This window comes from Microtus oregoni, unplaced genomic scaffold, assembly GCF_018167655.1.
Source record: "Microtus oregoni isolate MIOR12 unplaced genomic scaffold, Mior012 000026F_ref0000081, whole genome shotgun sequence".
NCBI lineage: Eukaryota > Metazoa > Chordata > Mammalia > Rodentia > Cricetidae > Microtus > Microtus oregoni.
In genome coordinates, this window is record NW_024543085.1 from 12543705 (window position 1) to 12565444 (window position 21740).

Consider the following 21740-nt stretch of genomic DNA (forward strand, 5'->3'; position numbering starts at 1 on the left):
ACCCAAGTCTCTTAAGAAAGGTGCCATTATACCACAGCCACAAGTGTCTCTCTGGATTGTCTCAGAAAGAGCTGGTTTATGAGGAAGAGGAGCGACTGGGAAGCATACAATTAAAACATGGAATGAGACAGAGCATAAAGTCCAGTTGGAAGTTTAAAATGTTTTACTTAGAATGTTTTTACAGTGGAAAACATTCCGCAGTGATAAAACCACAGCCGCATTGACATATGACTTTTTTTAATCTATTAAATTTAGCTTCAATTTAGGAAAATGTCATTTGTAAGGTAACACAAGCTCAATCTGCAGTTTAAATCTGAAATTCCCAATCAGCAGAAGAAAAGTTGATGAGATCCAGATTAAGAAAACATCATTAAGACATCAGGAAGGGCAGCATAAAAAGATGAGAATGTGGTTACAAATGTAAATCAATATAGTAAAAATATTTTCCACATTTTGCAAATAATATTGTTCATACACTAAAGTTAACTTTCTGACAAAATTACAATTAACCTGGACTCCATCCTGAACCTTTCTCTGCTCTCATTCAGATCTGAGCATATTATAACTCAGAACCTAGATTCAGCATGTTTTGCATGCTATCTCTCTGGGACCTTCAATCTTAAAACCGGACTCCTTTTCAATAATAATCAGCGGCAGATGGGCAAAGGAACAACTATACAAAAATGAACCACAGGCTGTACATACCTCTTGTGCCTTCCAGAAAAACAAACTTTCTATCCCTTTCAGATAACAGGCCACCACAAAAGCAAAATACTAATGACAATAATGAAAATAGTAATAATGTTAATAATGACGGTATTGTTATAGCACGGGAAAAAAGAACTGAGCTTGTCATATGCACAGTTATGTCTGAGTGTTAGCTGGGTCATACTCCTTGAGACATGCTAGGGAAGGAAAGGTAGGGCAGGAATCATGGGAACCAAGAGCTAAGATGGGAGATAAAATCCTTTTTGCTATTTTTCCATCACCATAGCATATACATGAGAAAAACAAGGGGAAAAATATACTTTACCTCGTGGCTTCAATGTTTTTCTTTCATGGCTAGCTAGTTCTTTTTTTTTAAAATTTATTTATTTATTAAGGATTTCTGCCTCCTCCCCACCACCGCTAGTTCTATTGCTCCAACATTCACAAAAAGGCAGACCATCATGGCAGAAGAGCTCAGTAGAAGAAAGAGCTGTTGATAACTTGGCAACTGAGAAAACAATGAAGTAACAGGGAGGGGCTATGGCCAATGGTACACCTTTCAAAGCCAGATCCCCAATGGCTCACTTCCTCCAACTGGGGATCTTCATCCATAGCTCAGCCTTTTCAAAGTAGTCTATTAATATGTTGAATCGATCACTGGATCAGATGATGTCATTACTGTCATGACCTATCCTACCAGCTAGAAATCAAGTCTTCAAAACATGTGCCTTTTAGGGATACTTTAACTCCAAACCACAATGCACTAAATTCTTTCTCAGAATTGTTTTCAAATGAGCCTTATGTTTAAAATCATCTATTTCTACCAGAATACAAAGAAACAGAATTTATTTTTTTAACCTGATCTTATAGCTTACTCTTTCACTCAAATAATCCGTGTAAATTTCCTCATGTAAAGTTTAGGTTATTATTAGTCATATCACAATGAAATACCAACTGATAGTGTCAGGATGGGAATTATCAAAAACTTAATAGATTTAAAAGTCTTGCTTGAGATGTGGAGAAAAGAGAACTCTTTTATCTTATTAGTGTAAATGTACTGAGAGGCCATTATGAACATTAGTGTGAGGTTTCTCAGAGAAGTAAAAGCGGAGCTGTCATTATGCAGTATTTGCTCATCCAGTGTTCACAAATAGGGAAACAAAAACAGCAATTCCATGAAGATCAATGTATACCATCATGTTTACAGCCTTATTCATACTTGATTTTAGCCAAACGAAAAGTAATGAGCAATATTACTCACACTGAGGAAGATTTAGTGTCCACTGATAGATGAAGGTCAAAAAAGTATATAAAACACTACATATAATGAAATACAATTCAGTCATGGAAGAAGAAAAAGAAACATACTGTATGACATCATTTTATATGCAAAACCTAAAACACTCAAAAATATAGAAACAGGGTATAGAACAACGATTCATGGAGGTGAATGGGAAGAAGTTAGGTATAGTTAGCAAGTTTGGAGAGACAATATATTACACTAAGACAATATTTGCTGGTATTGGCCGTATAGTAGACACCTTAAAGGTGTGAATTTTATGTGCTCTTACCACAAAAAGGAAGGAGTGCAGTGGGTACTTAACTATGCTTGACTGACTCCCACATTTGTAGAAAGATAAAGTAGCATGCAATTTTTGAGACAATTCATGGCTCACAAATCATTGTTTGGTAGCTAGCAGTTAATAAATAAAAAATTTTAAAATTAGTTCGGTGCCAGATTTTTTTTGTTAACTATTCTGAAACCTGTGTTTCAGATGCTTTACCTTACAAATATCATTTAGAAGCCTTCCTCTATTAAGTTCAGATTGATTTACTTTAAAACAAAAGTCAGTGAATGAAGGGTTCCTAAGAAACACTGAACAATCGTCTTTGACTGATTATTAATACTAAGAATAAAACAACAGCAAATGGAAAAAAAAAAAGCAAAATCATAGCAAAGAGTGGCCAAAGAATTAGGAGGAGCGTTTTCAGCAAATACTGGCCTTAGAAAGCACTCAAACGCCTTAGCTCATGCCAATCATTAAAGTTAATGGAGAATTCATAATAACTACTAATAATTGAAAGCAGTAGAGAATTGCAAGCACATGCTGATCAGCAACATTAATGGAAAAATTCTCCCTCCAAACTGCTCGTTTTCAGATATCATCTCAGAATAGCAAAAAGCCGTAAGTGTAAGTTGTGACTCTTTTGTTGACAGTTTCCATTACTTTGTATTAATCACAAGCGTGCGGCCTGAAATAGGCACACCCTATTGTGGCAACAGGGGTTTAATTATGACTCCATGTGTATTTGCCAAAGTGTATTTCTTATGACTTTGGTGCCCTGAAAATGGAAGTGATCACCTGCTAATTATGCCCAGGATCCCTGAGAGCTGTCTAGCATGATAATCTGGTCGGCACATTTGAAATCCTGAAAGGCCCCTTTCTTCCTAGTGCATATCAAATGTGCTAGTTTCCTCGGTGCATAAGAAAACCAACAATCGCCCAGAAAATAGACTGGACGGAATGCCACAGTCCCTGCCTTCTCTTTAAATGAACACAGCTTCTTTACCTTCCTCTTTTTATAAAGCCATTCTTTTTGCATTAGATCTTAGCCTCACATTCATCTCTGTTGTTTAAATTTTTCTTATCCCAGAACAACCATCAGGCAACAGATTCTATCCATCAGGAATCACACGTGCAAACCTTGAACCAGGCAGATGACTTGTGTCTCAGTCCTGTCTGCCAGCAACCGCCTGCAGCAGTTGCTATTTCCCCCTAAATATTCCCACCCTGGCAGGTTGTGTGCTTCCTCCTTTCCTCCCCTCCGTCTACCTTCTCTATTCTTCATTCTCCATGTGTGCTCCCAACTTATTTCTCCTTCAACACCCAGCACTAATTCCACGTCTACTATCAGACACTTGCTGATTACCCTCTGATAATGTTATTTGCATAAGCTAGCGTTTGTTGTCTATGTTGTGGATTTCATACTCTTTCACATATATTGTTATTTAAATCTCAATTTACTTTACTTGTGTATTACAACTAGATAAGAAGCTATTTTTTATCCAGTAAGAGTTTCACATTATTATTCTTCTTTCTCATAAGTTTCCATGGTTTCTACAAAAGAAAATAGCAATAAAGGAGTTGGGACAATGGAACGAGAGTCCAGATTATCAAGTTTAATGGTTAGATAAAAATTTAAAACTTTTAAAAATGTTTTAAATTTATCTGAGTCTCATAAATATTAGTCTCTCATCTTTTTAATGGGAGAATTCTTGAGTTGTTCACCTAACACTGGACTATAAGCATGTGTTAATGGAAGCATATATTATTATTTTAGTAACTGCTCAACACAGATGTTAGCCTTCAATGCTATATATAGGTTTTATCTTTTGTCATGAAGTTAGGAAAGAACATATAATAAGTAGGCAAATGACTGTCCAGCATGCTCTGTGCCCTTGTCATGGCGATTGTTAATGTGTGAGTCTGTAAGGCAATGGGAAATTAAGACTGCAGTGAGAATTAAACATGTTAACAACGTAATAACAAGTAAGCACTGCAGGAAATTACCAGTGATCCAGTAAACTAATGCCCTAGGTGGACTTTTCTGTTCTACTCCTCAGTTCCCAAATAACCATGCTGAGATATTATTTTTTTTTGCCAATTTAAATATTTTTGAGATATTCTTAATTATAGATGCTCAGCCAATAGCTCAGTCTTGTTACTAATTAACTTACATTTTAAATTAACCCATGTTCCTTGCTACCCTATGCCACATGGCTCAGTATCTTTTCTCAGTACAGCAAGTTCATCTCCTGCTTCCTCCTCACCTTCTCTTCTTCTTCATGTTCTCTTTTTGTCTGCCAGTCCTTTATAACCTCTAGCTATTCAGCTGTTGGCCAGTCAGCTTCTCTTTTTAACCTGATCACAGTGACATATAATCACACAGTGTAAAGTAATATTCTACACCCTGCCTTCATGCATATAGTGATAGCACTAAGGGGACTCTGCATTTTTCAAAAAGAGAACATTAAGTTAGGTGGAGAAAGTCTTAGAAGGAAAAGGAGAAGAATTTTAGGGAAAATAATGGGGTGGCAGATTTGTGTGCAATTCTCAAACAACAAGAATATTTATTATTACTATTACCATTATTATTCCACAAAGGGAGATTGTCCTGGATTGTCTAGGTTTTCCTCATATAATCTTGAAAGTCTAAAGGAGAGAAAGTAGGAGGCAGAGGAGCCATTGTCAAGTGGTTCAATGGGAGAAGGCTTCCGTGGGGCAGCTGTCCATGACTACTCATGCTCCAGTAAGCTCCATGTCTATTCATGCTCCTGTAAGCTCCATGATGTCTACTCATGCTCCTGTAATCAAACCAATAAGCCTGATTTTACCAAGCTGTACTTGAAAGAGTCTTTCTTTGATCTGCCAGTTCTTTCCTTATTTGGGAAGATAGACATTTCTTTTATATTTATGGAGGAAAGACCTGCAAAGGGTGCAAAACATTTCACAGTTCAAAAAATAGGTAATGATGATATCTAGAGAACATAGAACATATCATTATCATGGAGGTAATATTATACATATTTACAATGAGAAAAGATCCCAAAACGAAAAAGAATGAAGCTAAGATAGGAAGTCTGATCAAGGACAGCCTGGGCTACAAAGCTATATCCCTTCTCACCCCAAATAAGTTAAATATGTTAAATAGCCAAATCAGTTGCAAAGAAGAAATGTAAACTGAAGTCTGAGAGAAAGCCTCACAAACGATTTCTGTTTTATGTCTACAATGACAATTTCTTGCCTCCCTTTAGTAGTATCAATTATTGAGCAAGTCTTTGTTTATCAAATTGGCATCTTAGACCCAAATTTTAAGATTTGATTTATGATAATGTATTTATTTCAATCTAGAACTCTACCTAAAATAAAATACTGTATTTGTTGTCCATGTATAAAGAAAAAAGAATGACTGTACTTATTTACCTAATAATATGCAAAGATTGAGATAGATTATTACAGTGATAATAACAGATACCAAAGCTGTATTGGGACTGATGTGTGTGTTAGAATTGAATAAGATACCAAATAAACACAAGAACATGCTTATGACATACTTAGGTTTTAATCGTTGATGGCATACTATGTGAAAAAAGCATAGCAAAGCAAGCACATATTCCTTACAAATATATACTTCATACAGAGTTTCAAGCATGGAATATTTGAGAAACTACAATGAGATACAAATAAGACAATAAACATTATCAAGATTGGACATCAGACCCTCAGACATGGTACTATACACATAAATAGAAATTTTATGCAGTTTATACAATAGAAAATTGGAATGATCCTAACATTAAAGTTAGAAAATATAATTTTAAAATAAAAAAACTTTAAGGAACAGTAGTTTTTTTTTAAAAAATTGCATATTAGAAATTCAGTTTAAAAACTTACTTAACAACTATGACAAGTCTCAAAAATAGAGAATAAAGAAAAATGTGAAAGCAATTACTATTTAAATACTTTAAAAACGAAATTCTGGACAGGAAGGATGTGAGTTTTCACATCAAAAGGACTCAATAACTGGAGAACACAATGAATGCAGTCAGACCAGACGTATGGCAGTTAGGAACAAGTAGAAAATCTCAGAACACCGGGTATTAAAGAGCAGCAAACAGAAGAAAACAAAGCCTGATGCAGAACAGTAGCGCTTGACATTCTAAAGTGTGAGCTCAGAAGGATGCTGAACTCTTCAGTAGTAACATCATTCATGAAACAACCACGAAGGACAGCAAAGTCCCACGAAGGCACACAATGGTGTGAAAAACAAGTTTTATGATACTATCCTACAGAAAAAAAATGACATAGATTAACTAGTTTTTGGAAAAATGTAGAAACGGTATAAAGGTAGGGAGAATGCTGTACCTGCTAAATTAGTGATAGATACACAAAATCAAATGGAGAAGAAGGAAATATTTTTAAACATATAAGTAGTCATATTTTCAAAATAAAAGATACCTGGGGATGTGTCTTTGGGGACAGCGTTTGCTGAACCTCCACACGGCCTTGGGTTCAGGAGTGAGCAGCACACAAGAAAGCTGTCCTGTTTCAAAGACTGAAAAGATGCCTTGGTGAGTAGGAACTCGCTGCTCTTGCAGAAGAATAGAGTTTGGTTCAAGAACTCTCCCCACCCCCATTGAGTGGCTCATGACTGCCTATAACCCCAGCTCCAGGGGATCAACCAATACTTTCTTCTGGCTTCATATGCACGAACGCAGACACACACTTCTAACTAATAAGGATATGAAACTAAAAAAAAAAATACATAGAATTGCATATTGGAACATTATGTGCCATGTGATTGAACTTTAACAGTATTTGCCTAGAAGGGTAAAACAGCAGTCATTTAGTTACTGAAAACTGTCATATACTGAAGAGGATAGTCCAGTTAGTGATGGGAAGGTGGATGGTGAAATTTCTATAAGAGGACATTTAAAATTCAAAACTCTATAAATGGTATATTAACTAACAGTTTTAGTAATGTAAAAATAATTGTCCAGAAGAATAGGGTTGCTGTGTTTTGTTATTATTCTACGGATTATATTTTTAAAACTTTTATAAAAGTAACTTTTTAAAAAAAATCTGTATTTTAAAAAGAATGTAGATTTGTGTCTGCAGCCACTAGAGGGCAAATATTTTGTCAATCTCATGAGTGGGGGAAGAGGGGAATATATGGTCTTAGTACGTATAGACTGGACTAGTGCTGGTCAAATAAAAAAAAAACCCACAGGTCACTTCCAAAAACTGAATGCTGTATTACATTTTTAAACAATTACAGCATTGTATTCTCATAAGATTGGCAGGATAGAAACGGTAGAGAACCTACCTTCACTAAGGTATTATTCTCCCATTTACAAAATTAAGTTACCAGGTACGATATTGTAGGATGTAGGATAAGATGTTTGCTTTTTATGCCCAAATATGATTTTCAATTTCTTTATAACAAATGAATGAGGTCATTTAATCAACTTTTTGTATGACAGACATTAGTTATAGAAAAGAAAGGTCTCCTTTGGTTATGAACTTTAGACATTTGATAGAGAAATAAAACAGCTGGGTGGAGATATGGGAGGAGAAGCAAACGTGTGTATGTGTGTGCATGTGCATGTGTGTGTGTGAGAGAGAGGGGGGGAGAAAGGGGGGAAGAAAGGAGGAATGGATGGAGGGAGGGAGGGAGGGAGGGAGAGAGAAAACAAGGATGGTTAAAGGGAGAACATTGGATTGCTGCTTTGAAAACTGATGCAGAAGTTGAGACAAAATGAGAAAAACTCAGGAATTTATGGGAATTGTTAGACAAAACACAACCTATAAATTCCTTCTAAGTCTTTAATGATTCTCTTTGTGTGTGACGTTAACACGGTCATTGCCGTGACAGGACAAGAACCTCGTCTGGTTTTCTTTGTTCGGGGAATGAACATCGTGACAAACAGGATGCCCATGAGGTATGTTGTCTAAATTGGAATACCTTCGAAAGACAAAGGGGATGTTATTAACAATTCTAGAGCCAGAGCATGGCTGGTGGAGAGCTCTCTACACAGATACGACCGGCGCTGTAACGATACATCTGTCACTGGAGAGCCGGCAGGAAAGAAGCAGCTGTGTTGGTTTTGAAGGCATACCTAATTGAGGAACATCTGGTGGCAGGTAGCCAGCCCATTAAAAATCAATTATACTCAACCACTTGCATCTGAGCCATACTGAGCCAATCTCCTCGCACTCACCAGATCCACATGTTCCTGAATAAACACACACACACCACTCAGGCCAGTGCCTTTGAACTTCGTGGGGTTGGAAGTGAATTTCCTCGGTGGCTTTCCTCTGACCCATGGAAAAGAGAAGCGTCCCTGTTGATCCACTCCTTACTGTTGACAGGGTGAGAGACCAGGAAATGGTTTGAATAAAGCCCTCAATGTGGTGGTAACCAGAGAGGTTACTACTCTGTGTGGCTCTGCAGTGTATAGAATATATTTCATAAATAACAGAGGATTGGTGATTGTGATCATGGAGTAGACATAAGGGGTGCAAAGCAATCAAGAATTCTTTTTATTAAAGTTAGAGTGCCAGTTTGGGATATGAAAAATATTTTATAAGTTATAACTCAAATGCTGTTTGCGTATTTCTGTATTAGAGAGCTCTATTTGCATCTTAAATGACAGGATCTAGAACACCGAGGAAAGTCACAACAGCACTAAACTCATCTTTGAGATGAAGCTGTGAACAGCATCAGGGAAGAATGAAATAAGTTGTGGATGCTTGGACTAGAGAGATGGCTCAGAGAATAAGAGCTAACTTCCAAGGCTCTGAGCTCAATTCCCAGCAACCACATGGTAGCTCACAACTGTCTATAATGAGAGCTGGTGCCTTTTTCTAGCCTGCAGGCAACCATGCAGACAGAATACTGTATACATAATAAATAAATTGATTTTTAGAAAGGTATCATGGACTGTGGACACCAAAGTAGAAGATAAAGAATCTTAGAAAATAAAATAAAAACTGACAAAAGTGATTGTCAAATAAGTCTATAGTTCTAAAGGTATTCAGCTAGGTCACCACCAAAAATAGGAGAGGGACTTTTAGTTTCTTTTCTCCCCTTTCTATGTACTAATAGGTAAGTTACAAAGTAGTTTCTTCTGGTTTCCCAAGAAAAATTTAAATGAAGGATGAACAGCGTGTATGTTATATCTTAAAAATTGAGATATTAATAAAATAGAGCTGCTCTTTGCCTTTAGTTTGTTTAATCCAATTTTCCTACAGATCAGTCTAATTTTAAACACAAAATTTGTAAAACAAATGAGTTAATTAATTATCTTGACTTTGTATTTTAAACACCACTTCTCCTTTTAAACTAAGGCTTAGTGATTGTCTACTTGTAGTTATAATTTAATTCTTAAATTTGGAAAGAATCTTGAAGATGATTTTAGTTCAATCCCCTTCTATAAAGATGAAATAATTGAGGCTTTGAAGGCTGACCCGAGGTCAGACGTTCTTCAGGCCATGCACCTTGTAAATGAAGATGGGACTCTCAAAGTCAGCATTTCTGGTTCTTAGTTTGCCGCTGTCTTTTTCAACTTTTTCTTTTATGTAGGCTTATGTTTTACATTGACATGTTTATGAAGAACTAAGCCTGATTATGGCATAGAATAATTTAAACCCACAATGAATCTTTGGAACTGAAATGTAAGCAAACTAACATTTGTTGAGCTACTTAACTTTTTGTCATTTCCATGATTTTAACGAGCAGTCATTTGGCGTTTATAAAGTCTCATAATACTCACTTAAGTATCACACTTACACATATTTATTGTCATGTAGATACTGCAATAAACATGCATACATGGATATGTTTAAAATACATATAAAATATTATACTTCTATGTTATACTTCTATATTAGATTTTTATCTGGCATATGACACCAAAAGTCTTAGTACATGCTCAGTACATGCTGGCCTGTATGCACAGGCACATATATGATAATTACATAAACCACCATCAATACAATTCATAGCTGCATTCATGTTAAATAGCTTGGTATTTTTGTATAGTGTTCACCACCATATTTCCAAATCTATCTTAAAAACAAGCACTCTTCGCCCTCACAGGAAGTTGTTATTTCATGTTTGCTCTAGAAAACGAAAGTTCAAGCGTTTGATCATAAGGTCTGACTTTTTCTGACAGCATCTGTTGCTTTCAAACAGCAGAGTAACCAGAATGACAAAGAAGGTGCCTTGCACCACTCCACCCTCCCAGAAAGGCTGGGCCACAGCGCCGTGCAGCAATAACAACGTGAAAATCTTTATATGAAGTTGTTCACCAGAGACTTGTCAATAGGCTGAGCCATATTGGATCTGGCAGTCTTACTACTGGGACAGTATTTGCCTTGAAGTCCTATCTTTTCTCTTTTTTCAATGTCAGCCTGAAGGCTCTTAGACAACATATGTTCATTTCATGTCTTAGAGAAATTGCTTCTGGTATTGCGAATGCATTACCACACCGAGCTTTCTTGTAAAACAGATGGTACATATTAAGGTCTCTGTTTCTTGTACAGTTTCACTAACAATGGCACCACATTCTTCACATTGACAAAAGTATCATCAGCATCACGCAGTGCGGCCCTAGCCTGTGTCAGGATGCTAAATGAGCACTTCAAACAGAAAGATCAATGATGAAGGTGAGTCAACCCCCTCGGAGAACTACAGATTGAAAGTGGTCATTTCTTCAAGCTGTTCCCTTAAAATTTTAGTCAAGAAATACTCTGTTTTGCTCTTCAGAGACCCTCTGTCAAAGAACTTTTCAAGTAAACACAATGACAGAATAGTCAACTTTCTGAAAAGAAGATTTTGAAGTACACACCCAGCCAGGGTCAGTGTTAAGTGATGACTTTCAATTTAAGCAGTGTATGATTCTTAACCAGGCTGTTTAGCACCCACCCGAGATACTCTTAAGAACTGGATTACATCAGACTGAAAGGCACATCTAGATGCACTTTAGTAAGGTTACTGAGTATGATATAAGCCACATCATTATTTGGAAGACTCTATAATGATCACTAAACTCTGTGTGTGTGTGTGTGTGTGTGTGTGTGTGTGTGTGTGTGTGTGTGTAGTGTGTATGTGTGTGTTGAATGTGTACTTCATGTACGTAAAATGCTCATGGAGGTTAGAAAAGGGCATTGGATCTACTGGAGCTGAAATTACAGAAGTTTGCAATCCACCTGATGTGGGTAGTGGGAAAAAACTCCGGTCCTCTGGAAGAGCAAAGCACTCTTAACCATTGAGCCCTCTCTCTAGTAAATGCTCATTTTTCTTATATCCTGCAAGATATTTTTTATGATTTTTTTCTGTCCTTGGTTTTAATTATTATTTATTTATTTTTAGTCAGGTATTATTTTTATTTTGGCAGAAAGAATATAATCACACATAAAAACAAAGACAAGCAAGGCTGTGGTGGTGCATGCCTTTAATCCCAGCACTCGGGAGGCAAAGGCAGGTGGATCTCTGTGAGTTTGAGATCATCCTGGTGTACAGAGCTAGCTAGCTCCAGGACAGTCAAGGCTACACAAAGAAATGCTGTCTCCAAAGGAAAAAAAATCAACTAATATCTAATATTTTTCAAATCTTTATTTTGACAGTCCTTCTAAATAGTGGGAACACACACACAGACAGAGATAGAGAGATAGAGAGAGGAGAGAGGAGAGAGAGAGAGAGGGGGAGAGAGAGAGAGACAGAGACAGAGAGAGACAGACAGAGAGAGAGAGCGAGAGAGAGAGAGAGACAGAGAGAGACAGAGAGAGAGAGCGAGAGAGAGAGAGAGAGAGAGAATTTTTTTTCTTGATAAAGTGCTCTGGTCAGACACCTCCAATGTATTGGATGGAAGATGCAAAAATACAACCCAGTGCATCACAGAAAGAACAGACATAAGAGTGGGAGGGGATGTATTGGGAATGGGATTTTGGTGTGAAGGGGCATGAAAAGATAATGGTGGAGAAGTGACTAAAACTAATTATATCTATGTGTGAAATTCCCCAAAAAAATAATAAGATAAAAAGTTGCAAGAATAAGCACTTGTATCTTTGTTTTTTCAAACGGAGATGATAATTGTGGCTTCTCTTTGGGAACTCTGATGTCTGTAGACTTCTTATGTAATGACGTTGGATTCTTTTTTGCTGTGATATTGTAGAGGATCTTAAATTCAAACTTCTATAAAGATTCTGCTCTGTGCTTTTCTTATAGTTTTCTTTTCAACTTTATCTTTCAGGTGCTCATTTGCTTATAAAAAAAGCTTGAGACTAACTCACTTATTCTTTTTGTTGAGAGAACAATACGCATGCAGCCAAAAAATGAAAAAGGTGATTTTAGTTTAGTTGTTTATTATTGGTATGATTCATTAGTAAACTCATTAATTCTGAGTTTTCCTATGATACACTTTTTGCTTGATTCCGACCTTTTATTAATTACTGGTTTAGTCATTTTCTATTTTTTATCATTCAATCTTCATAGGCTTTATGTATGTTAATATTTGCTTAGTTCTGCCAAAAAAAAAAACACAGGTAATGGCCAATCCAGTTTCTTACAATCCTTTGTATTTTGTGATCAACTATAATCACTTGTCTTCCATTTCTTACTTCATCTATTCCATTTTTCCTGTTTTTTTTCTCAGTCAAGGAAATCTTTGTTTCATTTTTAGGAAAGTCATTTTGTCTTATTGATTTGGTATTGATTTTATAGTCTCTGTTGCTACTTATTTCTTCATTCATTTTCATTATTTATCTCTACAGTTTTTTCTAACATGTTGAGTATGCTTAGATTGCATAGTCTGAATCTTTTATACACACATTTATTGCTAGAGACTTCACTCTTAGAATTGCTTTTGCTTCATCATAGAAAGTTGGTAAGTTGAATCATTATTTTTGTTTGCCTCAAGATTTTTTTTCTTTTTTTCTTTTGTTGTTACTGATTGCTTATGTCATTTTTTTCTGTACTGGGTATTAAAACTTGTGTCTTGTGTATGATAAGAAATTTTTCTTCCAATTAAATAATGTATTCATCCCCATCTTTCTGTTGATATTGTATCTATCTATCTATCTATCTATCTATCTATCTATCTATCTATGGTTTTATGAGACAGGGTTTCTCTGTAGCATTGGACCCTGTCCTAGAACTAGCTTTTGCAGAACAGGCTGGCCTTGAACTCAAGGAGTTCATCTTACCTCTATTTTCCAAGTGCTGGAATTAAAGGGGTGTGCTACCACTGCCTGGCTTCTTTTGATATTTTATTTTACATTCTCAGTAAGTTTGCCCAGGATAGCCTTGATCTCTTGGAGCCCAATCAGTATATAAATTTGGGATCCTTCTGCCTTAGTCACCGGTAGCCAAAGTTATAGTCCTGCACCTACCAGACCTGATTTCTAAAGATGCAATTAAATTTTCATTGTATTTTCCTTGTTGATCAATTCATGATCATGGTGTGGCATTTTCAGGCATTTCTCAATTTTCAAATTTTCCTCTTTTATTGATTTCTGTTCTTACATCAGTTTGGCTAGAAAATAATACTGTTACAATTTTAATCCTCTTCAATTTGTTAAAACTAGTTCTGTTCCCAGTCATGTGAGCTACTCTATTCTGGAGAAATAAGGACTAGAGAAAAGTATATGTCCTGCTGTTTTTTTGATGAAATGATTTGAATATCTGATGTCAGCCCTGTTTCACACACAGGAGAAGTCTGGTGCTGATTATTAATTATGGGCTGGATGACCTATGCTGAAAATCTAGTCCTGAAGTCTCTTACTGTTACTCTATGCTTTCTCTCTTCAAATCTTTTAATATTTGTTTTTATATTGAAGAGACCCAGAATTCAGTGCTCATATAAAAATTATTCTGTTTTGTTGATGAAATATTCATTTATCCTGTTGTAATACTAATGTATCTCATCCAGTGGTGGCCACCTCAGCTATTTTGTGACCTGTATTTACATGTTCCTTAACTTTCAATTTTGATCTATGTGTGTCCTTTGAAATAAAACGAGTCTTGTCAGTAGCATATTTTTGAGTCCATTCAGCCTCTCTATATGTTTTAAATGCAAAATTTACTCCATTTTCTTCCAAGGAAATTGTTAATGGGGAAGAACATAGTACTGCCATTATGCTAATTTTTCTGGCTCTATTATAGACCCTACATTCGTTGCTTTCTCCTCTTTCCATCTTCCCACATGATTATGTAATTATTTCTTGATGCATTCTTTGATATCTTACTTTTACTACTTCCTGTGTCTCCTTTTTCCCCCCATAGCTATCACAGGGCTTATCAGACATTTTATAGTTATACGAGGATGGTTTAAGTTGAAAACAATTTTGCTTTGATTGTGGACAAAGACAATTTATATTTCCTCCCAGCTTTTTCTCATTTTGATGATGTGATGTTTACATTTCTGTGTTGTATATCCTTTTGATAATTGTAGCTCTTCTATTTAAGAATATTATATTCTTCATATTATGAATGTGATTACTTATCATTATTAAATATGAGATGATTCTCTATGACAATGTACTTATTTTCCCAGTAAATTTCATATGCCATGATTTATACTAACAACTAGCTCCTTTTATTTCTATTAGATCCATTTAATATCTTTTTAAATATTCTCATATCATTACATCATTTTCCCCTTTCCTTTTCTTGCTCCTAAACCCTCCCTTGCTCTCTATCAAACTCATGGCCTCTTTTTTCACTAATTGCTGTTACATTTGTGTGAATGTGTGTGTCTGTGTGTGCATGCATGTATATGTTTATGTATATGTATATATACACATATTATGTATACAACATATACAAATATATTCCTGAATATAACCTGCTCAGTTTGTTTAATGTTGCTTTCATGTTTTCTGGTCTGACCATTTGGTATTGCCATACCATAAGGCCTTAACCCTGCACAAAGAACAACCGACATGCTGAGAGTGGGGGAAACAGGGTTCCCCAGGAAAACCCCAGTAGTTGGTTAGCATTTCAAGATGGCACAGTGGTAATGAACACCTTCTGCTTCTGACTCTATTCATCTTGCCTTTATGTCATAAGGGCAATTTTCTTGGACAAAATATTTCCAGGTAGGTATTAGTGAACTCACTTTCTCATAACTTAGCTGCAGGCTTCCTGCTTCCCTCCTCTGTAAGGTGTCACCTGAGAAACCTGCTGCTAGTGGCCTCGAACTTCCGTGTGTGCTAGGTTATGCTCTAGTATCTCGGACTCCTATGTGTGCAAGGTTATGCTCTCTTGTGAGTTTAAAGATTCTCTGACAGTGTGGTTAAAACAGATTGTTGAAGTTTTAATTTGAAAATTTTAATACTTTAATTGAAATTGAAATGCAACACTTTCTTCCTCACTGTCCTCCCTTCTGGTACTTTTAGCTATTCTCCCTCAAAACCCTCCAATGTCACCCCACTCTTAATTTGATTGCCTCTTTTCAAAATTTTAATTGCCTCGCAGAACCACACACACACACACACACACACACACACACACACCATCCCTACCACATCACATGTATGTCTGTGTGTGCACAAATATGTGTGAATAGTTTGGTTGAGTCTGTAACTGTTGTTTGTTTTATGTATGAAAATGATCTCAGGACTGTTGAAGTCTTAGTAGGATAGAAACTGATTTTAAAGACATTTGACCTTCTGATACCAAAATATTTATACATACATACTTGCTTACATATATTTAGATTTCTAAACGTTTTAAAAGTTTTCTGTTATGATTTTCAAGTAATAGTTTAAACGTTTGCTTTTTTGATATTGTTCCATGATTTTTTTTTTAACTTCTAATTGCGTTTTTCACTAATTTTCCTGTGAGTTCAGAGATTTTTTTTTCTTAATGACTTAGAACTGGCTATCATAATCTTATATTTGACATTTGAATGACAAGATTTTTCAGTTATAGATTTTTCATTTAAAATTCATTATCTCTGTGAAGTTTCTTGCTTTTATTGATTAATATTTTTCCAACTTTATTAAAAATTTTCCCTGTATTTTCTTAATGGTCGTTAAATTTTCTTAAAACATTTTTTAAATTTTACATTCCATTTCATTTATATCCAATACTAAAAGTGTTGTTCTTTCGAGTGTATGATATCGCCTTGGGTCTGTTCCTTGGCTTGTATTGATGTTTGTACTTTTGGTGAAACAGACACACCCTTTGACTTTCACTAGTCCACTGTACTGTAAAGCAGCCTTTCCAGATGTTGGCACTACAAGAGGATATAATGAATATGGTACCTTAATTCTGGCACAAACAAGCCTGCATCTGTTCATTGTATCAAAGCCAGTGGTGGTGGAGATTGCAAGAACCGTCAGTGTCAAGGCTATGGATCTCTACAGTAACGCTGGGTGCTGCTTTGTTTCCTTTTTTCTTCAGTGGTTTGTGGGCAACGTATGTACTTTTAATGCAGTAATAACATTTGGCTTTATTCTACTCTTCCAGTTTGGTGATCAATCTCTTACTTTAAAAATTATTTATATTTTGTTTTATGTGTAGAAGTATTCCCATACATGCTTTTATGTGTATCATGTGTGTGCCTAATGCCCACAGAGGCCAGAAAAAGCTATCATGTCCTTGGAACTTTAGTTTAGAGATGATTGCAAGCCACCATGTCAGTGTTAGAAACAGAACCCAGGTCCTCTGTCTGAGTAACAGTTACTCAACCACTGAACCATTTCTCCATCCCTCAAAATTCTAATTCTAAAATACAAGCATTTGGTTATAATTATATAAATGATAGGAACACTATTATTAAAATCTGAAATTTGATTACTCTTGTACTATATTGGGAAGTCTGGCAATAAATGGAGTTGAAATTCATGGTAATCTCTTTTAACTTTATTTTACAAGAAAGAGAGGGCAGAAGAGGAGGAGGAAGACTAAGAAGAAGAGAAAGAAGAGAAGGAGGAGGAGGACGACAACCATGTGATCTTATTGGAGAATCTGCAGTTTCTGACTTGTGGACTATAGGAGGTTAAGGGTTTATCTACAAACAGTGTCTCAGCATTTCCCACTCCCCAAGTAGTCTCCTAATCTTATGAAACCCGAAACACATGAGATAATACCTTACTTAAAAAAATCTTAAATGCTTAATAATAGAGAAGAATAAATACACATTAAAGTCTGGATAATTGAATAATAAAGTATGTGCTAGGATTATGTAAAAGAAATTTAAATAAGGAAGTATTGATTTTCAAACACATGTGTATACTTGTGAAGAGTTCTGGGGAGAAATGGAAATTCATTGGCCAGGATTCCATCAGTTTTATTTATATTTAAAGAGGTATATGCTATAGAGATTTGCATTGGTGTGGATCTTGGTTTATTGATACAAATTTAAGATCAATTTTAATATATATATATATATATATATATATATATTTCTACTCTTGATTAAAATATTGTGTTTGTGCAGATCATTTAAAATTATGTAATGTAGAATTAAGAAATGTAGGTTAACAGATAGTCTTCTATAATAGTCAAGCTTGTAGTCATGTTAGTTAGGTTTTTTAGATGTACAGAGATATAGTTCAGATGGATAGTTATTCTTCAAACCTCTCAAAGACTAACAGAATATGGCATGGAAAATGTTTTAAGAACTTCGACTTTTCATGATAGTGAGACACATCTGCTCCTGGCAGCACTAATCTACTTCAAGAGGATCGAAGAGCCTTGTGGAGTTTGTTAGCCATCTGGGCAAGAGATTGCTCTTGCCTGAACTACTTGACTTGACTTGCAAAACCCACAGAAAAATGACTGCTAAAGGTGCCAAAAGAAGGTAAGACAGTCTGACAGGGTTCCTGTTTCATGAAAGAGTCTGTCAGACATTCTGCATTATAGGACACAGAAGAAAGTGACTGACAAGCTGCCAATATAGATGGAATTGTCTTTGAAACTTCCTGCTTCATAGAAAAGTCTGCCAGATACAATGGACCTGGAGGCTAAGATAGGTGTCCCAGTATTGCAGAGAAACTTTAGGTGACTGTCCGGGCAGTGAGATGTCTCTGTCAATTCTAGACTTTTGGAAGTTGCTTACGATATATTTCCTGTTAACTTGGGTGATATTATATCCTGGAGTCTTTGATGCAGTTGAAGAATAATATAATTATAATAGTTATAATTATAGTTTTCCTTAGTTATGATAAAAGATAAAGTAGATATAAATATTGTAACTGTAATTCTTGCTTATACATATTTTGTTATATTCATTTTTGCTATGTTAAAGATAAAACCTTCCCTTTTTTTTTAAACAGGAAAGTGGAAATGGTGTAGGAAGTCCTTCTGTCTATATGTTGCTTTTATTGGTTAATGAATAAAGCTGTTTCAGCCAGTGGCTTAGCAGAATAGGGCAAGGTGGTAGTTCCAAGCAGATAGAGAAAGACAGAATAGGCAGAGTGGGTGAGAAGCCATGTAGCTGCCTGTAGGAGACAGACACCTCTGCTGGAGCCAGCTGAAACTTTGTCAGTAGGCCATAACCTCGTGATGATGCACACATTAATGGGAACATATTAATTTAGGATATAACAGCTTGCTAGAAATATGCTTAAGCTATTGGCCAAACAGCATTGCAAGTAAAATAGTTTCTGTGTGATTATTTTGAGTCATGGTGGTTGGGAAACACTATGTGAATATATGTCATTGTGTTTGGTTTAATAAAGAAGCTGAGAGCTTCTGAACATCCTGCTCACCAGTACACCCAGGGTTGGAAAAACCACACTAGGCAAAGAACTTGCATCAAGATCAGGACTGAAGTACGTTAATGTGGGTGATTTAGCTCAAGAAGTCTGATCACCGGATTTCATGGAGTCTGGCAAGATGGCGTCTCCCAAGAGCATGCCAAAAGATGCACAGATGATAGCCCAAATCATGAAGGATATGGAGATTACAGAAAATGAGCCTAGAGTTATAAATCAGATGTTGGAGTTTGCCTTCCAATATGTGACCACAATTCTAGATGATGCTAAAATTTATTCCAGCCATGCTAAGAAAGCTACTGTTGATGCAGACGATGTGCAATTGGCAATCCAATGCTGGGCCGATCAGTCTTCCACTTCTCCCCTGAGAGATTTTTTATTAGATATTGCAAGACAAAGAAATCAAACCCCTTTGCCGTTGATCAAGCCATACTCAGGTCCTAGATTGCCACCTGATAAATATATTTTAACTGCTCCAAACTATAGGATTAAGTCTTTGCAAAAAAAGGCACCTACTCCTTCAGGAAGAATCACAATTCTGCGATTAAGTGTTGGCTCAGTTTCTAGCAGACCAAGTACTCCCACACTATGCACACTAACTCCACAGACCATGTCTGTCTCAACTAAAATGGGCACCCCAATGTCCCTCACAGGACAAAGGTTCACAGTGCAGATGCCTGCTTTCCAGTCCCCTGCTGTGAAAGCTTCAATCCCTGCAACATCAACAGTTCAGAATGTTCTGATTAATCTGTCACTAATTGGGTCCAAAAACATTCTGATTACCACTAATATGGTATCACAGTATACAGCCAATGAGTCAGCAAAGGCACTGAAAAGAAAACAGGACGATGATGATGATGACGATGACAATGATGACTATGATAATTTGTAATCTAGTCTTGATGCATGTAACATGTATACTTTGTCTTGAATCCATTGTACTGAAATTAAGCAAGCATGTTAGATGTTCTAAAGCTGTATTTTAGAAAGGGGTATTTAATAAGTATGCTTTCCATGCTTTTCAATTGAAATGTTGAGTTTTAATGGAGCTAGTAATGGTCAACCTTTAGGCATAAAAAATAAAATTGTCAATTATCAATTTGAAAAAAAAATAAAGAAGCTGACTGGTCAATAGCTGAACAGAAAATGGTTAGGCAACACAAACAGACACAGCGAATGCTGGGAGGAAGAAGAACAGAGTCTGGAATTACCAGCCTGAGAAAGAGGGAGCAGGAGATATGCATGCCATGTTACTAACGGTGCCACCACATGACAGAGTAGAAATCAGGAATATAGGTTAACTTAAAAAGTAAGAGCTGGTTAGGAAACAGCCTGAGCTATTGGCTGAGCACTTGCAATTAATATAAGTTTCAATGCGTTTCTTTGAGAGCAACTGTGGGACAGGAAAACTCTACTTACAAAAGCGAGATTTAAAGACACATAAAAAGTTAAAGAACTCTGTAAATATCTGAAATAAATTTAAGAAAAGGAACTGTAATTTTAAAAATCAGAGAAAAAACAAGTTGTACTTTGGCAGTGGTGGCATGAGGCAACAAGTGAATCTAGATGTGGGAGAAAAAGAAGGAACTATTGAGCTGAACAAAACCCACACAAGTAACTGTTTCAGGACATTGAAACTGAGCAGTCTGATAGAGCACAGAGAGATGTGGTTCATAAGATTAACAGTGTTCTTCATTCTTCTTGCTTGTAGAAGCTCATAGCAAGAAACAAACAACAAATCTAGGAGAAATTGATATATAATGAATTATTATACATAACATTAAATTTCTGAACAGAACAATTTTATGTGTATTTCAGACTTTTTATTTATTTATTTATTTATTTATTTATTTATTTATTTTGGTTTTTCGAGACAGGGTTTCTCTGTGGCTTTGGAGCCTGTCCTGGAACTAGCTCTGTAGACCAGGCTGGTCTCGAACTCACAGAGATCCGCCTGCCTCTGCCTCCCGAGTGCTGGGATTAAAGGCGTGCGCCACCAACGCCCGGCTTATTTATTTATTTTTAATTATTTTTTTTAGATTATAATATAATTGCATCCTTTCCCAAACTCAAAACCCACCCATGTGGCCCTCCTAGGTTTCTATCAAATTCATGACTTCATTTCTCACTAATTGTCACTACATGAATATATGGCATGTAAGTATATATATGCATACGTATATGTCAATTCCCATATCTCTTAATACAGAAATATGACTTGCCCAGTCTGCGTAATGCTACCTATATGTATATTTTCAGAGAATTTGGTACTGAATAACCAATTGATGTATTCTTCCCTGATGATGACTATTTCTCCCATTCTCAACTTTTCTTAATTGCCATTATTGCTTCTTAACCTGTCAAAATGCCAGATTATGAAGCCCAGTCCAAGGGATATATCTAAGTGTTCGAGATTATTCAAGAAGAGGGGTCAGAAAGACTGTAAGAGTCAGAGGTCAGGACATCAGCTATAAGACTTTGTCTCCTTCAAATGTCAGAGACAACTCTGATAAGGTCTTGCCAATGTGGCTGCCTACACAAGAACTGAACAAGGGCCACAGCCATTAAAAACACTAAAGTGGATCTGGGAAGTACATGAGGATGAGGCTTCAACCCTACACAAAGAATTGGAGAGCTATTACTAACATTTGAAGAACAATACAAGAATCAGGAAGAAACAACAGTTCTGCTCCTGTTCCAACATCCTGGCAAATCCCTTCTTTCACTGTGACTAGCATTTAG

At 36.1% G+C, this 21740-nt stretch overlaps 1 protein-coding gene across 1 annotated transcript; it reads left to right on the forward strand.

Moving 5' to 3' along the window:
* Positions 1-18993: 18993 nt before the first annotated feature.
* LOC121463469 (transcription initiation factor TFIID subunit 9-like) lies at positions 18994-19890 on the forward strand. The gene has a single exon (XM_041675707.1). The coding sequence runs from the start codon at positions 19105-19107 to the stop codon at positions 19888-19890; it is 786 nt and encodes a 261-aa protein (XP_041531641.1). The 5' UTR covers positions 18994-19104.
* The last annotated feature ends 1850 nt before the right edge of the window (positions 19891-21740 follow it).